The following is a 22,432-nucleotide window of genomic DNA, read 5'->3' as shown; positions in this document are numbered from 1 at the left end:
CTCTCCACTGCTCTACTCACACCGTCCTCTGCTCTACTCACACCGTCCTCTGCTCTACTGACACCATCCACTGCTCTACCGACACCGTCCTCTGCTCTACTGACACTGTTCTACTGATACCGCACAATGCTCTGACACCATCCTCTGCTCTACTGACACCGTCCACTGCCCTACCGACACCGTCCACTTCTCTACTGACACCGTCCACCGCCGTACTGGAACCATTCACTGCTCTACTGACACCGTCCACTGCTCTACTGACACCATCCTCTGCCCTACTGACACTGTTCTACTGATACCGCACACTGCCCTGACACCGCCCACTGCCCTATTGACACCGTCCACTGCTCTACTCACACCGTCCACTGCTCTACTGACACCGTCCACTGCCCTACTGACACCGTCCACTGCTCTACTCACACCGTCCACTGCTCTACTCACACCGTCCACTGCCCTACTGCCACTGTCCATGGCTCTACTCACACAATCCTTTGCTCTACTCACACAGTCCTCTGCCCTACTGACACTGTCCACTGCTCTACTCACACCGTCCTCTGCTCTACTGACACCGTCCTCTGCCCTACTGACACCGTCCTCTGCCCTACTGACACCGTCCACTGCCCTACTGACACCGTCCACTGCTCTACTGACACTGTCCACTGTCCTACTGCCACTGTCCATGGCTCTACTGACACAGTCCACTGCATTACTCACACCGTCCACTGCTCTGACACCATCCACTGCTCTACTCACACCGTCCTCTGCCCTACTGACACCGTCCACTGTCCTACTGCCACCGTCCACGGCTCTACTGACACAGTCCTCTGCCCTACTCACACCGTCCACTGCTCTACTGACACTGTTCTACTGATACCGCACACTGCCCTGACACCGCCCACTGCTCTACTGACATCATCCACTGCCCTACTGACAGCGTCCACCGCTCTACTGGAACCATCCACTGCTCTACTGACACCGTCCACTGCTCTACTGACACCGTCCACTGCCCTGCTGACACTGTCCACTGCTCTACTGACACCGTCCACTGCCCTACTGACACCGTCCTCTGCCCTACTGACACCATCCACTGCTCTACTGACACCATCCACTGCTCTACTGACATCATCCACCGCTCTACTGACACCATCCACCGCTCTACTGACACCGTCCTCTGGCCTACTGACACTGTTCTACTGAAACCGCACACTGCTCTACTGACACCGTCAACTGCCCTGTTACCGTCCACCGCTCTACTGGAACCGTCCACTGCTCTACTGACACCGTCCTCTGCCCTACTGATACTGTTCTACTGATACCGCACGCTGCCCTGACACCGCCCACTGCCCTACTCACACCGTCCACTGCTCTACTGACACCGTCCTCTGCTCTACTCACACCGTCCTCTGCCCTACTGACACTGTCCACTGCTCTACTCACACCGTCCTCTGCCCTACGGACACCGTCCACTGCTCTACTGACACCATCCACTGCTCTACCGACACCGTCCTCTGCCCTACTGACACTGTTCTACTGATACCGCACACTGCCCTGACACCATCCTCTGCTCTACTGACACCGTCCACTTCTCTACTGACACCGTCCACCGCCGTACTGGAACCATCCACTGCTCTACTGACACCGTCCACTGCTCTACTGACACCATCCTCTGCCCTACTGACACTGTTCTACTGATACCGCACACTGCCCTGACACCATCCACTGCTCTACTCACACCGTCCACTGGTCTACTCACACCGTCCACTGCTCTACTCACACCGTCCACTGCCCTAATCACACCGTCCACTGCCCTACTGCCACTGTCCAAGGCTCTACTGACACAGTCCTCTGCTCTACTCACACCGTCCTCTGCTCTACTGACACCGTCCTGTGCCCTACTGACACCGTCTTCTGCCCTACTGACACCGTCCACTGCTCTACTGCCACTGTCCACTGTCCTACTGCCACTGTCCATGGCTCTACTGACACAGTCCACTGCCCTACTCACACCGTCCACTGCTCTACTGACACCATAGAACACATTTGGGATGAATTAGAGCGGAGACTGCAAGCCAAGGCTTATCATCCAACATCAGCGCCTGACCTCACAAATGCTCTTCTAGAAGAATGGTCAAACCTTCCCATAGACACCCTCCTAAACCTTGTGGATGGCCTTCCCAGAAGAGTTGAAGCTGTTATAGGTGCAAAGGGCGGAGCCAACTCAATACTGAACCCTCCGGCCCAAGACTGGGATGCCATTAAAGTTCACGTGTGTGTAAAGGCAGCTGTCCCAATACTTTTGGTAATATATGTATATACTCATAAAACCATTTAATCATCTTTTAGCATGACAGGAGTGCAGAATTTTTATAGAATCATTGTTTTTTATTAAAAGTAATGGCAACATTTCCAATACCATGTAAGACGCCCGTGAGTGCTTTTATTAAAAGCCGGGGGTAGACAACCTTAGTACTCCCCCTGTTGAAGAAAAGAGAGAGTCCTTTCTCAGGAAACGCACTGGCTGAAGTTAACAAATAGATGTTTTAAACAAATTTCAAGCGCAATGGAAGTTTGTACTAGACCAGGGTTCTTCTACGGCCCTCCAGTTGTTCAGGAACTACAATTCCCATCATGCCTAGTCATGTCTGTGAATGTCAGACAAGAAGGAACTCACCCTGGGGGGGTTGTCAAAATCCTGTTCCCATTGTAGAGAAAGGACCTGCTTTGCCATTAAACCTTTCACTACATTGGGAACAGCAATTTCACCCCCAAACTCCCCCCCCCCAGGATCATTCATGTCGGAGGTGATGGAACTTTTGGGAAGCGTTTTCTTCAGAAGTCAGAAGTCCCATCAATGAAACACGAGAGTTTACAATATGATAAAAAAAAAAGGTCAAAATCCAGATTCCATTGTGGAGAAAGGTTTTTTTTTTTTTTTTTTACAAAGCAATTAACCACTTCAGCCCCGGACCATTTTGCTGGTCAAAGACCAGACCACTTTTTGCGATTCGGCACTGTGTCGCTTTAACTGACAATTGCGCGGTCGTGCGACGTGGCTCCCAAACAAAATTGACATCCTTTTTTTTCCCCACCAATAGAGCTTTCTTTTGGTGGTATTTGATCACCTCTGCGATTTTTTTTTTTTGCGCCATAAACAAAAATAGAGCGACAATTTTGAAAAAAAACGCATTATTTTTTACTTTTTGTTATAATAAATATCCCCCAAAAATATATAAAAAAACTTTTTTTCCCCTCAGTTTAGGCCGATACGTATTTTTCTACATATTTTTGGTAAAAAAAAATCGCAATAAGCGAGTATTGATTGGTTTGCGCAAAAGTTATAGCATTTACAAAATAGGGATAGTTTTATAGCATTTTTATTAATAATTTTTTATTATTTTTTTTTTTACTAGTAATGGCGGCGATCAGCGATTTTTATTGTGACGGACACATCGGACATTTTTGACACATTTTTGGGACCATTGTCATTTATACAGTAATCAGTGCTATATAAATGCAGTGATTCCTGTGTAAATGACACTGGCAGTGAAGGGGTTAACCAGTGGGTGGCAGTGTAGGGGTTAAGTGTTCCTAGGGGTGTGTTACTAACTGGGGGGGGGGTTGGGCTTTCATTTAGTGAACACTTATCTCTGCTCCAATCACATAGAGCAGAGATCAGCGTCACTAGTTGCTAGGCAGAATGGAGAAATGCTGTTTACACAGCATTTCCTCCATTCAGCCGTCCCGTGAGACGATCGCGGGGATGCCCGCGGCGATCGAGTCCGCGGGTCCCGCGACCGGACTCACGGGGGTCCCGACCTGCGCGGGAGCGCGCCACCGGCGGCACGCTCCCGATGGCAGGGCGGCATTGAAGATTGGACGTACATGTACGCCAATATGCCTGCCCGTGCCATTCTGTCGACGTACATCGGCGTGCGCTGGTCGGGAACCGGTTAAAAGAAGTAATATTTATGTTCTGTGTCAGGAAATGGTTCTTTTGTCATCTCTCATGAAACATGAAAAGCCTTCACATAAAGGTTGAGTCTTACAGTTTAAAAAAAAAAGTATGCGAACCCTTTTTGCAATGATATGGATTTCTGCACAAATTGGTCATAAAATGTGATCTGATCTTCATCTAAGTCACAACAATAGACAATCACAGTCTGCTAAAAGTAATAACACACAAAGAATTAAATGTTACCATGTTTTTATTGAACACACCACGTAAACATTCGCAGTGCGGGTGGAAAAAGTATGTGAACCCCCTAGACTAATGAGATCTCCGAAAGCTAATTGGAGTGAGGTGTCAGCCAACTGGAGTCCAATCAATGAGATGAGATTGGAGGTGTTTGTTACAGCTGCTCTGCCCTATAAAAAAAAACAACACACACCAGTTCTGGGTTTGCTTTTCACAAGCAGCATTGTCTCATGTGAATGATGCCTCGCACAAAAGAGCTCTCAGAAGACCTACGATTAAGAATTGTTGACTTGCATAAAGCTGGCAAAGGGTTAGAAAAGTATCTCCAAAAGCCTTGCTGTTCATCAGTCCACGGTAAGACAAATTGTCTATAAATGGAGAAAGTTCAGCACTGCTGCTACTCTCCCTAGGAGTGGGCGTCCTGTAAAAATGACTGCAAGAACACAGCGCAGACTGCTCAATGAGGTGAAGAAGAATCTCCTAGAGTGTCAGCTAAAGACTTACAAAAGTCTCTGGCATATGCCAACATCCCTGCTAGCGAATCTACGATATGTAAAATACTAAACAAGAATGGATTTCATGGGAGGATACCACAGAGGAAGCCACTGCTGTCCAAAATAACATTGCTGCACGTTTACAGTTTGCACAAGAGCACCTGGAAGTTCCACAGCAGTACTGGCAAAATATTCTGTGGACAGATGAAACCAAAGTTGAGTTGTTTGGAAGAAACACGCAACACTATGTGTGGAGAAAAAGAGGCACAGCACACCAACATCAAAACCTCATCCCAACTGTGAAGTATGGTGGTGGGGGCATCATGGTTTGGGGCTGCTTTGCTGCATCAGGGCCTGGACCGGTTGCTATCATCGAAGGAAAAATGAATTCCCAAGTTTATCAAGACATTTTGCAGGAGAACTTAAGGCCATCTGTCCACCAGCTGAAGCTCAACACAAGATGGGTGTTGCAACAGGACAACGACCCAAAGCATAGAAGTAAATCAACAACAGAATGGCTTAAAACAGAAGAAAATACGCCTTCTGGAGTGGCCCAGTCAGAGTTCTGACCTCAACCCGATTGAGATGCTGTGGCATGACCTCAAGAAAGCGATTCACACCAGACATCCCAAGAATATTGCTGAACTGAAACAGTTCTGTAAAGAGGAATGGTCAAGAATGACTCCTGACCGTTGTGCACGTCTGATCTGCAACTACAGGAAACGTTTGGTTGAAGTTATTGCTGCCAAAGGAGGTTAAATCCAAGGGTTCACATACTTTTTCCACCTGCACTGTGAATGTTTACATGGTGTGTGCAATAAAAAACATTTTAACATTTAATTTTTTGTGTGTTATTACTTTTAGCAGACTGTGATTGTCTATCGTTGTGACTTAGATGAAGAGCAGATCACATTTTATGACCAATTTGTGCAGAAATCCATATCATTACAAAAGGGTTCACATACTTTTTTTTTTGCAACTGTATTTGTGCCCTGAATGTGGGCAATAAAGTGGACATTATTGAACATGCAGCTGAATGTGTGCAATATTTTTTCTGCAAGTTGTATATTATTGGACAGGAGAGAGTTCACACAGGAGTAATCCTGGAGAATTTAGAGAGGGGGGGGGGGGGGGGAGCTGTATTACTGTTCCTAATGTTTGGGTTTGTGGCTAGAGGAGTCTAGTACAGAATTCCTAAAACTACGGCCCTCCAGCCAGGCATGTACTGGCCATTGGGACTACAGGGAGTTTCCCGGTGGGCCGATGGCTCAGTGGGCCACTCTGATGCAAGGGGGCTGGTGATGGGACACTCTGATGTAAGGGGGCTGCTAATGAGACACTCTGATGTAAGGGGCTGGTGATGGGACACTCTGATGTAAGGGGGCTGGTGATGGGACACTCTGATGTAAGGGGGCTGGTAATGGGACACTCTGATGTAAGGGGGCTGGTGATGGGACACTCTGATGTAAGGGGATGCTGATGGGACACTCTGATGTAAGGGGGCACTGATGGGAAACTCTGATGTAAGGGGGATGGTGATGGGACATTCTGATGTAAGGGAGCGCTGATGGGACACTCTGATGTAAGGGAGCTGGTGATGGGACACTCTGATGTAAGGGGGCTGCTGATGGGACACTCTGATGTAAGGGGGCGCTGATGGGACACTCTGATGTAAGGGGGATGGTAATGGGACATTCTGATGTAAGGGAGCGCTGATGGGACACTCTGATGTAAGGGGGCTGGTGATGGGACACTCTGATGTAAGGGGGCTGCTGATGGGACACTCTGATGTAAGGGGGCACTGATGGGAAACTCTGATGTAAGGGGGATGGTGATGGGACATTCTGATGTAAGGGAGCGCTGATGGGACACTCTGATGTAAGGGAGCTGGTGATGGGACACTCTGATGTAAGGGGGCTGCTGATGGGACACTCTGATGTAAGGGAGCGCTGATGGGACACTCTGATGTAAGGGGGTGCTGATGGGACACTCTGATGTAAGGGGGCTGCTGATGGGACACTCTGATGTAAGGGGGTGCTGATGGGACACTCTGATGTAAGGGGGCTGCTGATGGGACATTCTGATGTAAGGGGGCACTGATGGGACACTCTGATGTAAGGGGGCTGGTGATGGGACACTCTGATGTAAGGGGGTGCTGATGGGACACTCTGATGTAAGGGGGCTGCTCAGGGGACACTCTGATGTAAGGGGGCACTGATGAGACACTCTGATGTAAGGGGGTGCTATTGAGACACTCTGATGTAAGGGGGTGCTATTGAGACACTCTGATGTAAGGGGCTGCTGATGGGACACTCAAAATGTAAGTGGGCCGGTCTAAGGATGAAGTCCAGGGCCAAATTTCTTTCCCAGTCCAGCCATGCCTCCAGCTGTTGAAGAACTACACGTCCCATGAAGCATTGTACAAATCTGACATTCACAGACATGGCTAGGCTTGATGGGAATTGTAGTCCCTGAACAACTGGAGGGCCGTAGTTGATGGAACTTCTGGAGAAGACTTTTCCCGCACTTAGATAAGGAATACGTCTCTTCCACCCCATGTGAAGTCTCTTATTCTAAAGAAGATCCAACTTGAAGGAACAAACGTTGCCTGAATTTGGAAAATGAACATAATCTCTGAACAGCTAGGTGTTTGATGAGATCCTCATCATGGGGAAAAAACTAGACACGTGCAATTAGTTTCATTCCGAATTCGTTTTTTAACTAATTGTGACGGTTTCGGAAATTCGAAAATGTTTAAATTCTAGGGATTTTCGAATTTCCGAATTTTCTATGTTCAAATTCTGAATTTACGAAAAAAAAAACGAAAGAAACGGAAAAAAACTAAATTTTCGACGCATCTAAAAAAAAAAAAAAAAACATTGCCCATATTTAGAACACAAATACGACTTGACCTCCGTGTGAATGTCCATGTCGTTTAACCACTTGCAGACCGGACCATTTTGCTGGTCAAAGACCAGACCACTTTTTGCGATTCGGCACTGCGTCGCTTTAACTGACAATTGCGTGGTCGTGCGACGTGGCTCCCAAACAAAATTGACGTCCTTTTTTTTCCCACAAATAGAGATTTCTTTTGGTGGTATTTGATCACCCCTGCGGTTTTTATTTTTTGCGCTATAAACAAAAACAGAGCGACAATTTTGAAAAAAAAAACGCATTATTTTTTACTTTTTGTTATAATAATTATCCCCCAAAAATATATATAAAAAAAAAATTTTCCCTCAGTTTAGGCCGATACGTATTCTTCTACATATTTTTGGTAAAAAAAAAAAAAATCGCAATAAGCGATTATTGATTGCTTTGCGCAAAAGTTATAGCGTTTACAAAATAGGGGATAGTTTTATGGCATTTTATTAATAATTTTTTATTATTTTTTTTTTTACTAGTAATGGCGATCAGCGATTTATTATTGTGACTGCGACATTGTGGCGGACACATCGGACATTTTTGACACATTTTTGGGACCATTGTCATTTATACAGTAATCACTGCTATATAAATGCAGTGATTCCTGTGTAAATATCACTGGCAGTGAAGGGGTTAACCAGTGGGTGGCGGTGTAGGGGTTAAGTGTTCCTAGTGGCGTGTTACTAACTGTGGGGGGGGTTGGGCTTTAATTTAGTGAACACTGATCTCTGCTCCAATCACATGGAGCAGAGATCAGCGTCACTAGTTGCTAGGCAGAATGGAGAAATGTTGTTTACAACGGCATTTCTTCATTCGGCCGCTCCGTGAGACGATCGCGGGGATGCCCTCGGCGATCGAGTCCGCGGGACCCGCGACCGGACTCACGGAGGTCCCGACCAGCGTGGGAGCACGCCGCCGGTGGCATGCTCCCGATGGCAGGGTGGCAAATTTAAAGGGACAGGGTACAGATACGCCCATTTGCCTGCCCGTGCCATTCTGCCGACGTACATCGGCGTGCGCTGGTTGGCACGTGGTTAATCAGAGTCGACTTCCACAAAAAAAAAAAAAACTTCCCGCACTTGGAACATAAATTTGATTTCTTCGAACTTCTTCATGTTGAGAGAAGACCTGCTTTGCCGTAAAACCTTTCACTACATTGGGAACAGGATTTTCGACTTTTCCCCCCAATGTGAGTTCCATCATGTCTGAAGGTGATGGAACCTCTGGAGAAAACTTGTGTACTCAATAATATCCAACTTGAAAAATGAATGGAAAATGAATAATGAATACAACTTTCTGACCAGCTAGGCAATCAATCAACTTTGGTTTGTGGGATGTTTTTCAGCCCCCCATGTAAAATGCATTTCAGTCTTTTAACAGCTGACAAAATTTTTTTTTCAGAACTGCTTCCTGTGCAAAAAAAAAATCACTTTACTGTAAAAATGTTTTCCATGTTAGGAACAGGAATTTTCCTCCCAGTTTCTCCTCTCACATCCGAGTTGATGGGATTTCTGGAGAAGAGTTTTCCCGCACTTGGAGAAGGAATACATCTACGCCCGCCTGTATGAACTTTCTCATGCTCAATAAAATCAAATTTGAAGGAAAAACGTTGCCCGAATTTGGGAAATGAATACAACTTCTGAACAGCTAGATGATGTTTGAGGAGATCCTCTTCATGGGAAAAAACATTGCCCAAAGTTCAGAACACAAATACGACTTGAATGGGGAGGGGAATATGTCTGAGGAGGAAGAATGGGGGGGAATGAGATGTGTGAGGAGGAAGAATGGGGGCGATGACATATGTGTGAGGAGGAAGAATGGGGGGGGATATGTGTGAGGAGGAAGAATGGGGGGGGGATATGTGTGAGGAGGAAGAATGGGGGGGGGATATGTGTGAGGAAGAATGGGGGGGGGATATGTGTGAGGAAGAATGGGGGGGGGATATGTGTGAGGAGGAAGAATGGGGGGGGGATATGTGTGAGGAAGAATGGGGGGGGATATGTGTGAGGAGGAAGAATGGGGGGGGGATATGTGTGAGGAGGAAGAATGGGGGGGGGGAATATGTGTGAGGAGGAAGAATGGGGGGGAATATGTGTGAGGAGGAAGAATGGGGGGGGGATATGTGTGAGGAGGAAGAATGGGGGGGAATATGTGTGAGGAGGAAGAATGGGGGGGAATATGTGTGAGGAGGAAGAATGGGGGGGGGATATGTGTGAGGAGGAAGAATGGGGGGGGATATGTGTGAGGAGGAAGAATGGGGGGGAATATGTGTGAGGAGGAAGAATGGGGGGGGGATATGTGTGAGGAGGAAGAATGGGGGGGAATATGAGTGAGGAGGAAGAATGGGGGGGGAATATGTGTGAGGAGGAAGAATGGGGGGGGATATGTGTGAGGAGGAAGAATGGGGGGGGAATATGTGTGAGGAGGAAGAATGGGGGGGGGGATATGTGTGAGGAGGAAGAATGGGGGGGGAATATGTGTGAGGAGGAAGAATGGGGGGGGAATATGTGTGAGGAGGAAGAATGGGGGGGGATATGTGTGAGGAGGAAGAATGGGGGGGAATATGTGTGAGGAGGAAGAATGGGGGGGGGATATGTGTGAGGAGGAAGAATGGGGGGAATATGAGTGAGGAGGAAGAATGGGGGGGAATATGTGTGAGGAGGAAGAATGGGGGGGGATATGTGTGAGGAGGAAGAATGGGGGGGGAATATGTGTGAGGAGGAAGAATGGGGGGGATATGTGTGAGGAGGAAGAATGGGGGGGGAATATGTGTGAGGAGGAAGAATGGGGGGGGATATGTGTGAGGAGGAAGAATGGGGGGGAATATGTGTGAGGAGGAAGAATGGGGGGGGATATGTGTGAGGAGGAAGAATGGGGGGGAATATGAGTGAGGAGGAAGAATGGGGGGGGAATATGTGTGAGGAGGAAGAATGGGGGGGGATATGTGTGAGGAGGAAGAATGGGGGGGAATATGTGTGAGGAGGAAATTTGAGATTTGAGAAATTTGTTCTGGGGGGAGGAGGATTGAAGAAAGAAGATTTGTGCTGGGGGGAGGGGGAGATTTGGGCTAAAAGGAGAAATTGGGGGTAGGGGGAGAAGATTTGTACTAAGGGGGGGGTTTGTTTGGGGCCCCTCTGACTTCTATCAGCGGCCCTGCCTGGACTGGGTGTTCAGTGAGATTCAGTTCAAAAGGAAAAATATTGTTCATGTTGGAAACACAAATCTGACTCCTCCTCATGTGAAGCATTTTCACATTTCTGAAAAAAAAAAAAGAAAAAGAAAAGAAAAAGAAAAGGGTCTTCCCGAAACATTCATTTGACATTTCCGAAGCGCTTCGCGTGCAATGAAATCTGCCTTTAGTGTAAAATGTTCTCCACATTGGGAACAGGATTTTATAACTTTTCCCACCGGTGTTGATGGAAACTTCTGAAGAAAAACTTTTCCCAAACTTGGATAGGGAATATTGAAAAATATGGAAAAACAATATGGAAAAAATTCCCACAACTGGAACATAAATTAGAAATCTCTGAACTGCTTCATGTGCAAAAAAAAAAAAAAAAAAAATCGCCTTTACTGTAACAACGTCTTCCACGTAGTGTGGACCCTCACGTCTGACTTGATGGGACTTCCGGAGAAAACTTTTCCCGCACTTGGATAAAGAATACGTCTCCTCCCCCCACGTGGACTCTTTGGTGCTCAATAAGATCCAACTTGCGGGAAAACGTCTGCCCACATTCGGAGCAGGAATACAACGTGTGAAGCGCTACGTGTTCTAGAAGATCCTGTCTGCAAAGAAAGCATTGTCCACATTCAGAACAGGGATAGGGCTTCTCCCCCCCGCGTGAACCAGTTCGTGTTTGGCGAGATCCGATTGGCGGTAAAAGCTTTTCTCGCATCGGTTACACGCATGCGACTTCTTCTCCCCCGTGTGGAGCCGCTCGTGTCTAGTAAGCGACGATCGATGGGAGAAGCGCCTTCCGCACTCGGAGCAGGAGAAGGCCTTCTCTCCAGTGTGGACCACCTGATGCTTGGCCAGATCCGACTTCTGGATAAAATGTTTTCCACATCCCGGACACCAATGTGGCTTCGCCACCGCGTGGACCGCCTCGTGCTTAAAAAGATCCGCTTGCTGAGAAAAACATTTCCCGCACACCGAGCACCAAAACAGCTTTTCCCTCACGTGGACCTCCTTGTGTATGAGGAGGTTGGCTTGGCGGGCGAAGGTCTTCCTGCACACGGGACACGGATAGGACTTGTCCTCCCCGTGAACCTTTTCGTGCCGGATGAGGTTCCACTTGTGCGAAAAACATTTCTCGCATTTGGAGCACGAGTGCGACTTCTGCCTGGTGTGAACCAGTTGGTGTTTGTCCAGATCCGGCTTGCGAGGGAAGCACTTGCCGCACTCGTTGCAGGAATAGGGCTTCTCCCCCGTGTGCAGCCTTTTGTGCCTGGCGAGGGAGGAATTGTGGGAAAAACACTTCCCGCACCTGGGGCAGGAATACGGCTTCTCCCCCGTGTGTACCGTCTGGTGCTTCACGAGATCGGATTTCTGCGAGAAAGGCTTCCCGCATACCGGACACGCATAGGGCTTCACCCCCGAGTGGACCTTCTCGTGCCGGGCCAGCTCTGACCGCTGGGGGAAAACCTTCCCGCACGCCGCGCACGGACACGACTTCTGATTGGCGTGAGCTCTTTTGTGGATGACGAGCGCGGATTTGCGGTTGAAGCTTTTCCCGCACTTGGAGCAGGAGTACAACTTCTCCACCCTGTGGACTCGGTCGCATCGGAGAAGTTCCGGTTTGCCGGAAAAACATTGGAAAATGGGATTTGGTTTGTCCTCCACATGACTGGTCTGGTAAGAGACGATTTCCTCTCCTGCGGTAAACTGTCCGCCAAGTTCAGAAGACGAGGGAGCTTCTCCGCCCATTGCGGGAGCTGGAGGACGGGTGGCATTGGGTCCATGGTGGTCAGGAAAATAAACCGGGAGTGGAGGAGGATCGGGTGAGGGAAGATCTGGCGGGATGAGGATTCCTTCTGAAGAACGAGCCGGGAGGTCCTCAGCTTTTATTTCACCATCCGGAGAGAGAAGATCACCTCCTCCTTCATTATTCCGACTATCTTGTGCATCTGGGGGGGGGGCAAAAATGGAGGGAACGCAAGTTAATAAAAACCGTTATCAGCATTTAGAAAACCTAAAAGGCAAAAGTCTTTTCTGTAGAGCGCCTACATTCCTTCTATACAAATTCTATGGAAATCAGATGTTTCTAGGCCAGTGATGGGGAACCTTGGCACCCCAGATGTTTTGGAACTACGTTTCCCATGATGCTTCACTACACTGAAGAGTGCATGAGCATCATGGGAAATGTAGTTCCAAAACATCTGGGGTGCCAAGGTTCCCCATCACTGCTCTAGGAAAGGGATCGCCAAACTTCATCCCTCCAGCTATTGCAGAACTACACGTCCCATGAGGTATTGTTATACTCTGATATTCACAGACATGACTGGGCATGGTGGGAATTGTAGTTCCTGAACAACTGGAGGGCCGTAGTTTGGAGACCCCCCGATCTAGGAGATTCTCTCTCCAGGTTGATTTTTTTTTTCCATTCATAAGAATAAATAATAATAATAATAATAATAATAATAATAATAATAAGAAGAAGAAGAAGAAGAAGAAGAAGAAGAAGAAGAAGAAGAAGAAGAAGAAGAGTAAAAGGTCACAAAAATCCCCCATTATGGCCACTAGATGGAGCTGTTGATGATAGTAATTTCCTTTGATCATTAGCTTCATCTAGTGGTCATAATGCAGTATTTTTTGTTTTTTTATTTATTTTAATGTATTTTTTAGGATTCACTAGTCTTATAAATGAAGAGCATCTGACCTGGAGACATGCAGTTTTGCAAAACAAATAGTTCTGTGCTTTATATATAAATATATATATATATATATATATATATATATATATATATATATATATATTTATATTTATATTTACAGAACAAATAGTTCTGTGCTTATTATATATAGATAGAGATTATATATATATATATATATATATATATATATATAAATGATATATAGATAGAGTGTACAGCATGTGTTGTGGGATGCTGCACTGGGGGTATATTACCCGCTACTGTTTGGGTTCCCTTTAAAGATGAACTAATGGATGGTAAAACATGCACTTTACTGCATATTAACTCCCTTGAAGTCCAGGAATTTTTCTGACACTTGTTGCTTAGAAGTTAAAATCAGTATTTTTTTGCTAGAAAATGACATATATACATATATATATATATATATATACATACATACACACACACACCCCGTTGTGTTAATGTAATAAAAGTACATTAACCCCTTCATGCCACAACCTTATGCAAATTTGCATTTGTGGCATGAATGGGGTTATACCGGACCGGAGTGATGCCTGCAGCCGCTCTTTAAAAGCCACACAAATCGCAGGAGCAACGTCGCTTCCGGTTTACTCGGCTGCCAATGGCGCCCGATTAACCGCTTGCCGGCCAGCCGCCGTCATCATACGGCGGCAGGCCGGCGCGATCCTGTGAGCAGTTGTAGCTATACGTCGGCTCCTTTAAGCGGGATAGAAGGTTGCGTGCACATTGCGCTGCAGGGGTGCTGATGCTCGTGGTTGACGGTCACGATGACCGCAGGCCACAAGCAATCGCGGGCACGAGAGGCAGAACAGGGACGTGTGTGTGTGTAAACTCACAAATCCCTGTTCTGTGAGGAGTGACAGATCGTGAGTTACTAATAGCTAGGAACCACGATCTGTAATTTCCTCTAGTCGCCCCCCACCGTTAGAACACAGTGAGGGAACACATTTAACCCCTTGATCGCCCCCTAATATTAACCCCTTTCCTGTCAGTGACATTTATACAGTAATCAGTGCATTTTTATAGCACTGATCAATGTATAAATGGCAATGGTCCCAAAAATGTGTCAAAATGTCCAATGTCCAATAGTGTAAAACCAAACACTTTAATAAAATAAATAAAAAACGCCAATTGCGCACTTACATAACATCAGTGGATGTTGTCACATCCTGTTAGTGACGAAACGCGTAGGGTGGAGGAGCGACGCACTGACGTCACCGCTTCATGTGTTAGTCCCGGAAGTATTGGGCGCTGAAAATCGAGACCGGCCGGCTCGAGTCCTTTGCATGCGATTTGTCCACTGATGTTATGTAATTGCACAATTGGCGTTTTTTTATTTATTTTATTAAAGTGTTTGGTTTTACACTATTGCGAGCCTTATATCTTTTCTATGGTCGCTGATGAGAGGGATTGGTTGGAGCTGTGAGAGATCCTTTTATCACCCTACCTATCTGAATATCCCGGGCTGGGGAGAGCCAGTCATCTGCGTTTTATGGTTCTCTGTAACAAAGAACCATACACTTCTGGCAAGCGGCAGTGTTAACCGTGGTGGAGGTGCTCATAACTTGCACTATTGTGGATGGTCTGTCATCGTTTCATCACAGTGGAGTCACTATCACTATTCTTCAAACTGAGAACTTTTTTATATGGACTTTTCATTGCTTTGACTATCAAAGTGCTTCTTATACACTGTTCATTAATTGTATGTTTTTTGTCACATGACCGTACCACGTCAGTTAGTGGACCGGTCAGATATTAATTATTAATCCTTGATTAAGCACATTTATGTTTTCACTTATTTTTACACTTATTTTTGTATAGATTGGTGTCAATATTCACTTATTTACTTTTGAGACGCAATATTAAAGTGGTTGTAAACCCTTACAAACCACTTTGACCTACAGGTAAACCTAGATTAAGGCTTACCTGTAGGTCCAAGAAATATCTCCCAAACCTATATGGTTTAGGAGTTATTTGCCCGAAAACGGGCACGGCTGTCAGCAGCGCGCAGGCGCACTGAGCGCGGCATTCTCAGCGACGGAGCTGCCGCGCGTGTCGGCTCCCGTGCGCATGCGCGGGAGTGACGTCATCGCGGCTTCGCCGAATGACAGCGGCGGAGCTGCGAGACCCCACCAACAAGATGTATGCGGCGGACTACAGGGGACAGCGGCGACTTCGCTGGCTCCTGTGTCAGGTAAGTGACACATAATGAGCTACTATGCGATGCGATGCGATGCAATGCATAGTAGTCCATTATGCTTTGCCTTTGCAGGGAATGAAAGAGGAAGTAAACTCATCAGGGTTTACTTCCTCTTTAAGCAATTTAATAATTTTTCTTTTTGCGCAACCCACTCCCTTTTTTCTGTCTTGTATTGAATGTAGTATAACATTTGGGCTTGCAGCACATTTTTTTTATCTTTCTTTTGTGGTTAGGAAAGCGCGGTTTTCCTTTTTTGCAGTAATGAAGTCGTCTCTTACCCGGTGATGGGAGGGTCTGCTGGTCATCAATGATGGTGTCCTCGTACAGATCCGTGTGTCCTTCCATATACTCCCACTCCTCCATGGAGAAATAGACGGCCACATCCTGACACCTGATAGGAACCTGGCAACACACATACAATGATGCAGTCACCATCCGGGACATACCGCTTCTGAACCTGGATGATGCCCCACAATTCCCAGAAACCCTTACCTCTCCCGTCAGAAGCTCAAGGATCTTGTTGATGACCTCCAGAATCGTGTGGTTACTCCTCTCTGGTATCAGGCAGGGAGGTGGAGGATCCATGATGGTTCTTAGGTTCCTACTCCATTCTCCTGACACATGGTATTGGCGGTTGAGTGTCACATGGTCACCAGATGTCTTCTTCACCATTATGTATTCCTAGGTAATAAGAGATAAGTAATATAAAGTGTTTAGATAAAATTTCATGTAACTACAATAGTAGTAGCACAAAAAAAGTCTTCATAGAACAGAAGTCAGTCACATGTCTCCTTCCGTCACATATCCCAAAAATAATTATTCCTCATTTCAGGATAGTGGGCGGAGCCACAAAAATCATTTCTTTTCATCCTATCAGACAAATGCCCATTATGAAACTGTTGGTGTGTAGTGTAAGCATAGTCCAATATTATGGAGCCATTTATTCCAAAATGCATACAACTGTTTCAGGCTTATTGGCTAGTAGGGCTTGGGACCCAACGGGACAGGAGAGACATACAAGTTCTAGATAAAGGGGAAAAGGAATCCAAATGTCCTCCGAGCGAATCAGTGCTGTATAATATTAGACAACATTGCACTCTACACCAGTGGGCCTGGACATGCAGGAGGAATGTCCCTTACATTGGTGGTCAGAGGGAAGAACGCTCCCTAGGAAGGCACCAACAGGTTTGAGTTCAACCAGCTATGGCTCAATGAACCCCTAGCAATCTCTGGAGGAACCCCAGGGTTCCATTACACCCTAGTTGAGAATAGTTGGCATAAAGGGATCTCAGCTTGCCTCAGCCTGCAGGCATATGGTAAAGATCCAAGGACTTTAGCTGCCTGCTGGAGCGGCAATCTGCAGGGAGCTGAGTTTGTCCAAATGTTTTGCTGAAGAGTTGTAGAGGAGGTAGGTAGAAGCTACTGATGGACTTTGCAAGAAGGACTCATCACCTGTCGATCAAGGTATCATTGATTAATCTAAGGCTAGGTTTACACTTGCAATTGGGGGTGATATTCGAAGTTCAGCCACATCTTCCTGCACTCCAATGTCCCCCATAAGCTGCAAGGGTAAGTGGAAAGGGCTGCATACTTCCTATGGCCATGTGGCTTTGAATCCTCCTCACCTCTCCCATCATCAGGTAGATGAACTCCATAGTAAGGCTCAATATCCTCTCCACCATCTTCTTCCTTCCCTCCTCCATTCTCCGAGGACAGGACAAGAGAGGGCAATAGAACTGCAACTTCTATATTCCAGGCGAGAAGATTTCTCCTACAAAAGGAAATCAGTAGAGTTAGAGAAGTCATTTCCCAGTCCTACGAACCCCAAATCACTGGGGTTATCACTGGTTTTCTTGTGCAGGGTTCACATCCCATGGAGTACAGACCCAAGTGGACAGGAGACTTTTGTTGCCAGCGGTTTAGACATTAATGGCTGTGTGTTGAGTTATTTTGAGGGGACGGCAAATTTACACTGTTATACAAGCTGTACACTCACTACTTTACATTGTAGACAAGTGTCATTTCTTCAGTGTTGTCACATGAAAAGAGAGAAGAAAAGATTTATAAAAATGTGTGAGGGGTGTACTTACTTCGTCGTACGATCCGAACTTCCGGTCGCGGCCGAGACCGGAAGTTCGGATCGTACGACGCTATTTGCTGTTTTCTGCTTAGATGTAAGTGTCCATTTACCTTATTAAATTACTTGCTTTAAATACTACACATGAGAGCCCCCCTGTCCTTTTATTCCACACTTTATGTACCGCACACTGTACTGGGAGATATGTGAAGAACTTGAGAAAGAAATGTACAGTTGTATACTATCTGCTGGACGGATGAAGATGGAGTAGCTTTTCTGCTTTCATATAGAGTCTGCTTATTAAGCATTTGAGGTGAGAGGCTGGGAGAAACTGGTGGTGCACCTGTTTGGCACTGAAGTTTGTCGCTGGATTATCACTTGTTTGGAAGTCACGTTTTTATGCATGGACTTTGATATATGTTCACGAAGCAATCATATGGACTTGTATTAAGGGACACGATTTATTGTTTACTGCATTTGTTTGCACATTCTATTTCAGCCACTTTTTTATTATTTCTTGATTGTGCTATATATTTATTTTTGCACGATTGTCTATCTATGCACAATTTTCAGATACTATAGTGTATTGCCCTATATTGCACATTGGATCACTTTGTGAGGTGTATTCACTTTTTTGACTTATTTATTCGTTTAGAGTGTTTTGGGAATTTTTTAGTTTAGTTTGCTGGCAGCGCCGCATTTTTTATTTTAATATTTGTATTACTTGTAGTGCTGAGATCACTATTTTTTGCTTGGCTGCTTCCACCCATTTACTTGATTTTTATATACACGTGTACATATATTTACTTTACACAGTTTTCACATTTTTTTGCTGACACTTTTTTATTAGTGAGGTGAAGCGCATTAGCACTTTTTTATTATATCTTGTCCCTTTTCAACCATCGACCAGGGTGGAGGAAGCGCTCTTTCCTCCCCAGCAAAGATCTGTGCACCTGGGAGACAATACCACAGACATATTATTCCAGCAGCCAGATGAGGGAATGGAAAGGGAAGCAGCTGGCTCACCTCCCCAATGGCAGCTACACAGTTTGGGAGTGGAGGAATCCAGCCTCCTGCCCCAACAGTTAGCTGAAGCGGATGATGTGGAGCCCCCAGCAGAAGGTGCTGGCAACAGGGCAGAGTGCTATCAAACTCTGCCCAGCACCGGCAAAAACTGCGGAGTTCCAGGGAGCCGGGGCAGTCAGCCTCTCTCCCCAACAGTTAGCTGGAGCAGATGACGTAGAGAAGCTCCTACACCCCGCTGAACTGCTGGCAATGGAACAGAGCGCTGCTGCCCTCTGCCCACAGCAAACAGAGGACAGATTTCCTGTAAAGGTGGATGGGACTTCAGTCTCCACCTGTATACCCCAGGGATTCTGGGGCAGTTGGCCCAGATGCCCAACAGCATGGTGGACTGAGCCCAACCACCCTGTCTTCTCTCCAGGGAGAAGGGGCAGTCCACACCTCTCCCCAGCACCGGGCATGTTCTCTGAGAGAGGCAGAGGTTGGCTGGGTGAGGAATACTCTGTTTATTTGGGGTACTGTGTGGATACTCCGAAGCCTTCAAAACCACTCTGTCCAAAAAAATATCTACAATAACCTTAAACCACTCTACGGAGGAAACACTCAACTCCCTGAACAAGGCATTACTGCAATCAGCAGACTCGGTAGCACCAAAACGCAGGGCTCTCATCAGGAAGAAAAATGCTGGATGGTTTAATAGCTCCCTCTCCGTACTAAAGCAAGAACGCAGAAGAGCGGAAAGAACATGGAGAAGAAATCCCACCGAGGAAAACCTATTTAACTACAAAGGTCTGACAGAGAATTATCGGAAAGCAATCTTCAAAGCCAAAAAGGACCACTTCTCATATACAATCTCAACGGCCGCAAACCAACCACGGGAACTGTTTAAACTGGTTAATCAATCAATGAAGCCGGTGTGCCTAGAACCCCCAGAAAGCGAATCCCAGGATTACTGTGACAAACTGTCGGATTTTTTCATCGATAAAGTCAAAACCATCGGGGAAACAATTTGTCAGAAGAAAACATCCAACCTCAGCCAGCAAATACATAAAGAGGATGTCCGCACCAACATACCGCAACCGCCAAAATTTTCACTATCCCCAATTACCGTAGACACCGCAAAAAACATCATTAATAAACTGCGTGACAGTACCTCACCTATTGACATCATCCCCACAAAACTACTGAAAGAATGCTCCGACATCGTGGCTCCAACCATAACCCACCTCATAAACCGATCATTCCACGAAGGGATTGTTCCCAGCATCCTCAAACAAGGCATCGTCAAACCTCTACTCAAGAAACCAAACCTGGACCCTCAGGATCCAAACAACCGTAGGCCGATTACAAGCCTCAACACCATTTCTAAGATCATGGAGAAAGCTGTAGTACATCAGCTACAACTTCACCTGGATACTCACAAACTCCTGGACCCGCTGCAATCAGGCTTCCGCCCGGGTCATGGAACAGAAACAGCTCTCCTCAAGATTTGGGATGACGCCCTCGAAGCGGCAGATGACGGAGAGCCGTGTCTCCTCGTACTGCTAGACCTAAGTGCAGCGTTTGATACAGTAGATCACAATACTCTACTCGTCCGCCTCACAGAAGTAGCCGGAGTCCAAGACAAAGATCTCCAATGGTTCGCGTCCCTCCTAGGAAATCGGTCACAGACAGTGAAACTAGGAAAATTCCTCTCCGAAACTCGGGCAGTCACCTGCGGAGTCCCTCAAGGCTCTCCGTTGTCACCCGTTCTCTTCAACATTTACATTCCCCCACTCCTTCAAATCATCAGATGCTCAGATCTCTGCTTCCACTCTTACGCTGACGACACGCAACTTTATTTCCGGATCAATGGAAAAAAAGATCACCAACAACAACTTGAAAACTGCCTCAAATCAATAGAGGACTGGATGACCACCAACTCCCTCCAGCTGAACCAATCAAAGACAGAGCTTCTTATCTTACACCAAAATCATAAGCCCGCAACCAAAACCTTCTGGTCTCCACCAACCGTCTTTGGGCAGACCATCTCCCCGAAGACCAAAGCCAAGAGTCTCGGGGTTATTTTAGACGCACAAATGTCAATGGATGCGCAAATAGGAGCAGTAGTCAGTCGATCTCACCATCTGCTGCGCATGCTTCGCAGACTCATCCCTTTTATCCCAAAGAATGACAAAGCAGTGGTAGTTGGAACAATCATTAATTCACGACTGGACTACGCAAACTCGCTTTACATGGGATTACCACAATATCAACTTGCGCGATTACAACTGATCCAAAACACAGCGGCAAGGCTGATAACAGGAAAAAAACCCTGGGAATCCATTTCTCCTTCACTGAGGAGCTTACATTGGCTAACCGTAAAAAATCGGATCACGTTCAAGACCCTTTGCCTCACCCACAAATGCGTGCATAGAGAAGCTCCGCAATACCTAATGGAGAAAATAAATCATTACACACCAAACCGCAGTCTTCGATCAGCCAACAAAAACCTCCTCCTCGTGCCCAAAGCCCGGTATAAATCCAAGGGTGATCGGAGATTCGCTGTCCAAGGGCCTCGGCTATGGAATGCTCTACCAATCAACATCCGCCTGGAAGAAAATCACCTGGCTTTTAGGAAAAAACTCAAGACCTTCCTCTTTTAGCAGATGATCAAAGCTCGCCACAGCGCCTAGAGGCGATTCAGTTCGCATTGTGCGCTATATAAGTATTTCATTCATTCATTCATTCATACCAGCATTAGAGGACTGGAACCCCTGACTAACTCCAGAGTCAACCCGTCTGGGGTCTCCTCCTGTGTTAGTCTCCTGCCAAAAGGGGAGAAATGTGACAGACCTAGCCGGGACACAGGGTTTTTGAGAGGACTGAATGCAAGCTTCTTGCCGATCGATTATGGGCCCTGGATTTTAAGGGGCACAGGGTGAATGAGAACCCCACTATAATCTGTGCTAGTCGGATTCAATGCTGTATATATGTATATATAATGTGTGCTGTCTCATTTCTCCCCTTACTGACGGAAGCACTCCAATCGGAGTGTGGGATCGGTTCCGTCACATGTACCTTTTGTATTGTACTGTAATTGTGTTGTCCCCTCTATACGTTGTAAAGTGCTGCGTAAACTGTTGGCGCTATATAAATTGTGTATTATAATAATAATAATATATATATATATATCACGTATAGCTCCATAGAATTACACCCGACATACAGGACAAGAGAAGTGGTACTGTGCAGAGTCCATACATACAGATTGGTGTCCAGTGACCCCGGCTCGGGATGGATGGACGGTCTCATCCGGAGGTCAGTGTGGTGTCAGTATGGAGGAGATCTCCATCCAGGAAGCACACTGTAGTTTGGCTGTGGAATGGAGCTGTATGTTTGACAGGAAGCATGTTACCTCCACTTTTTTTTTTTTTTTATTAAACTTTATTGTAGCAAACAATAAATGACAGTAGCTGGAGCTCTGCTCTCCACAGGAAGCGTGTGTCCTCCACTCCACCTTTTTGTGTTTTTGTTTATTGAACTTTAATGTAACGAACATTCAATAGAATTAGAATCCACACGTGGAAGTGGAGGACACATGTTTCCTGTCACATCTGTGTTTCCTGATGGTATCTGGCTGC

The 22,432-nt window shown here is 46.3% G+C and overlaps 1 protein-coding gene across 1 annotated transcript; it reads right to left on the bottom strand.

The window, feature by feature from the left end:
* Positions 1-11,175: 11,175 nt before the first annotated feature.
* On the bottom strand, positions 11,176-22,200 carry LOC143995803 (uncharacterized). Its single transcript, XM_077490516.1, is given in 6 exon segments — positions 11,176-11,450; positions 11,453-12,741; positions 15,988-16,111; positions 16,202-16,390; positions 17,335-17,480; positions 22,057-22,200. Coding segments are annotated over 5 exon segments (1,911 nt in total). The 5' UTR covers positions 17,413-17,480; positions 22,057-22,200; the 3' UTR covers positions 11,176-11,219.
* Between the last annotated feature and the right edge of the window lie 232 nt (positions 22,201-22,432).

Source organism: Lithobates pipiens, unplaced genomic scaffold, assembly GCF_037356315.1.
Source record: "Lithobates pipiens isolate NorthernLeopardFrog02 unplaced genomic scaffold, aLitPip1_a1.2 Scaffold_19, whole genome shotgun sequence".
NCBI lineage: Eukaryota > Metazoa > Chordata > Amphibia > Anura > Ranidae > Lithobates > Lithobates pipiens.
The sequence above is the reverse complement of the archived record's forward strand: the minus strand, read 5'-3'. Positions and strand labels throughout refer to the sequence as shown.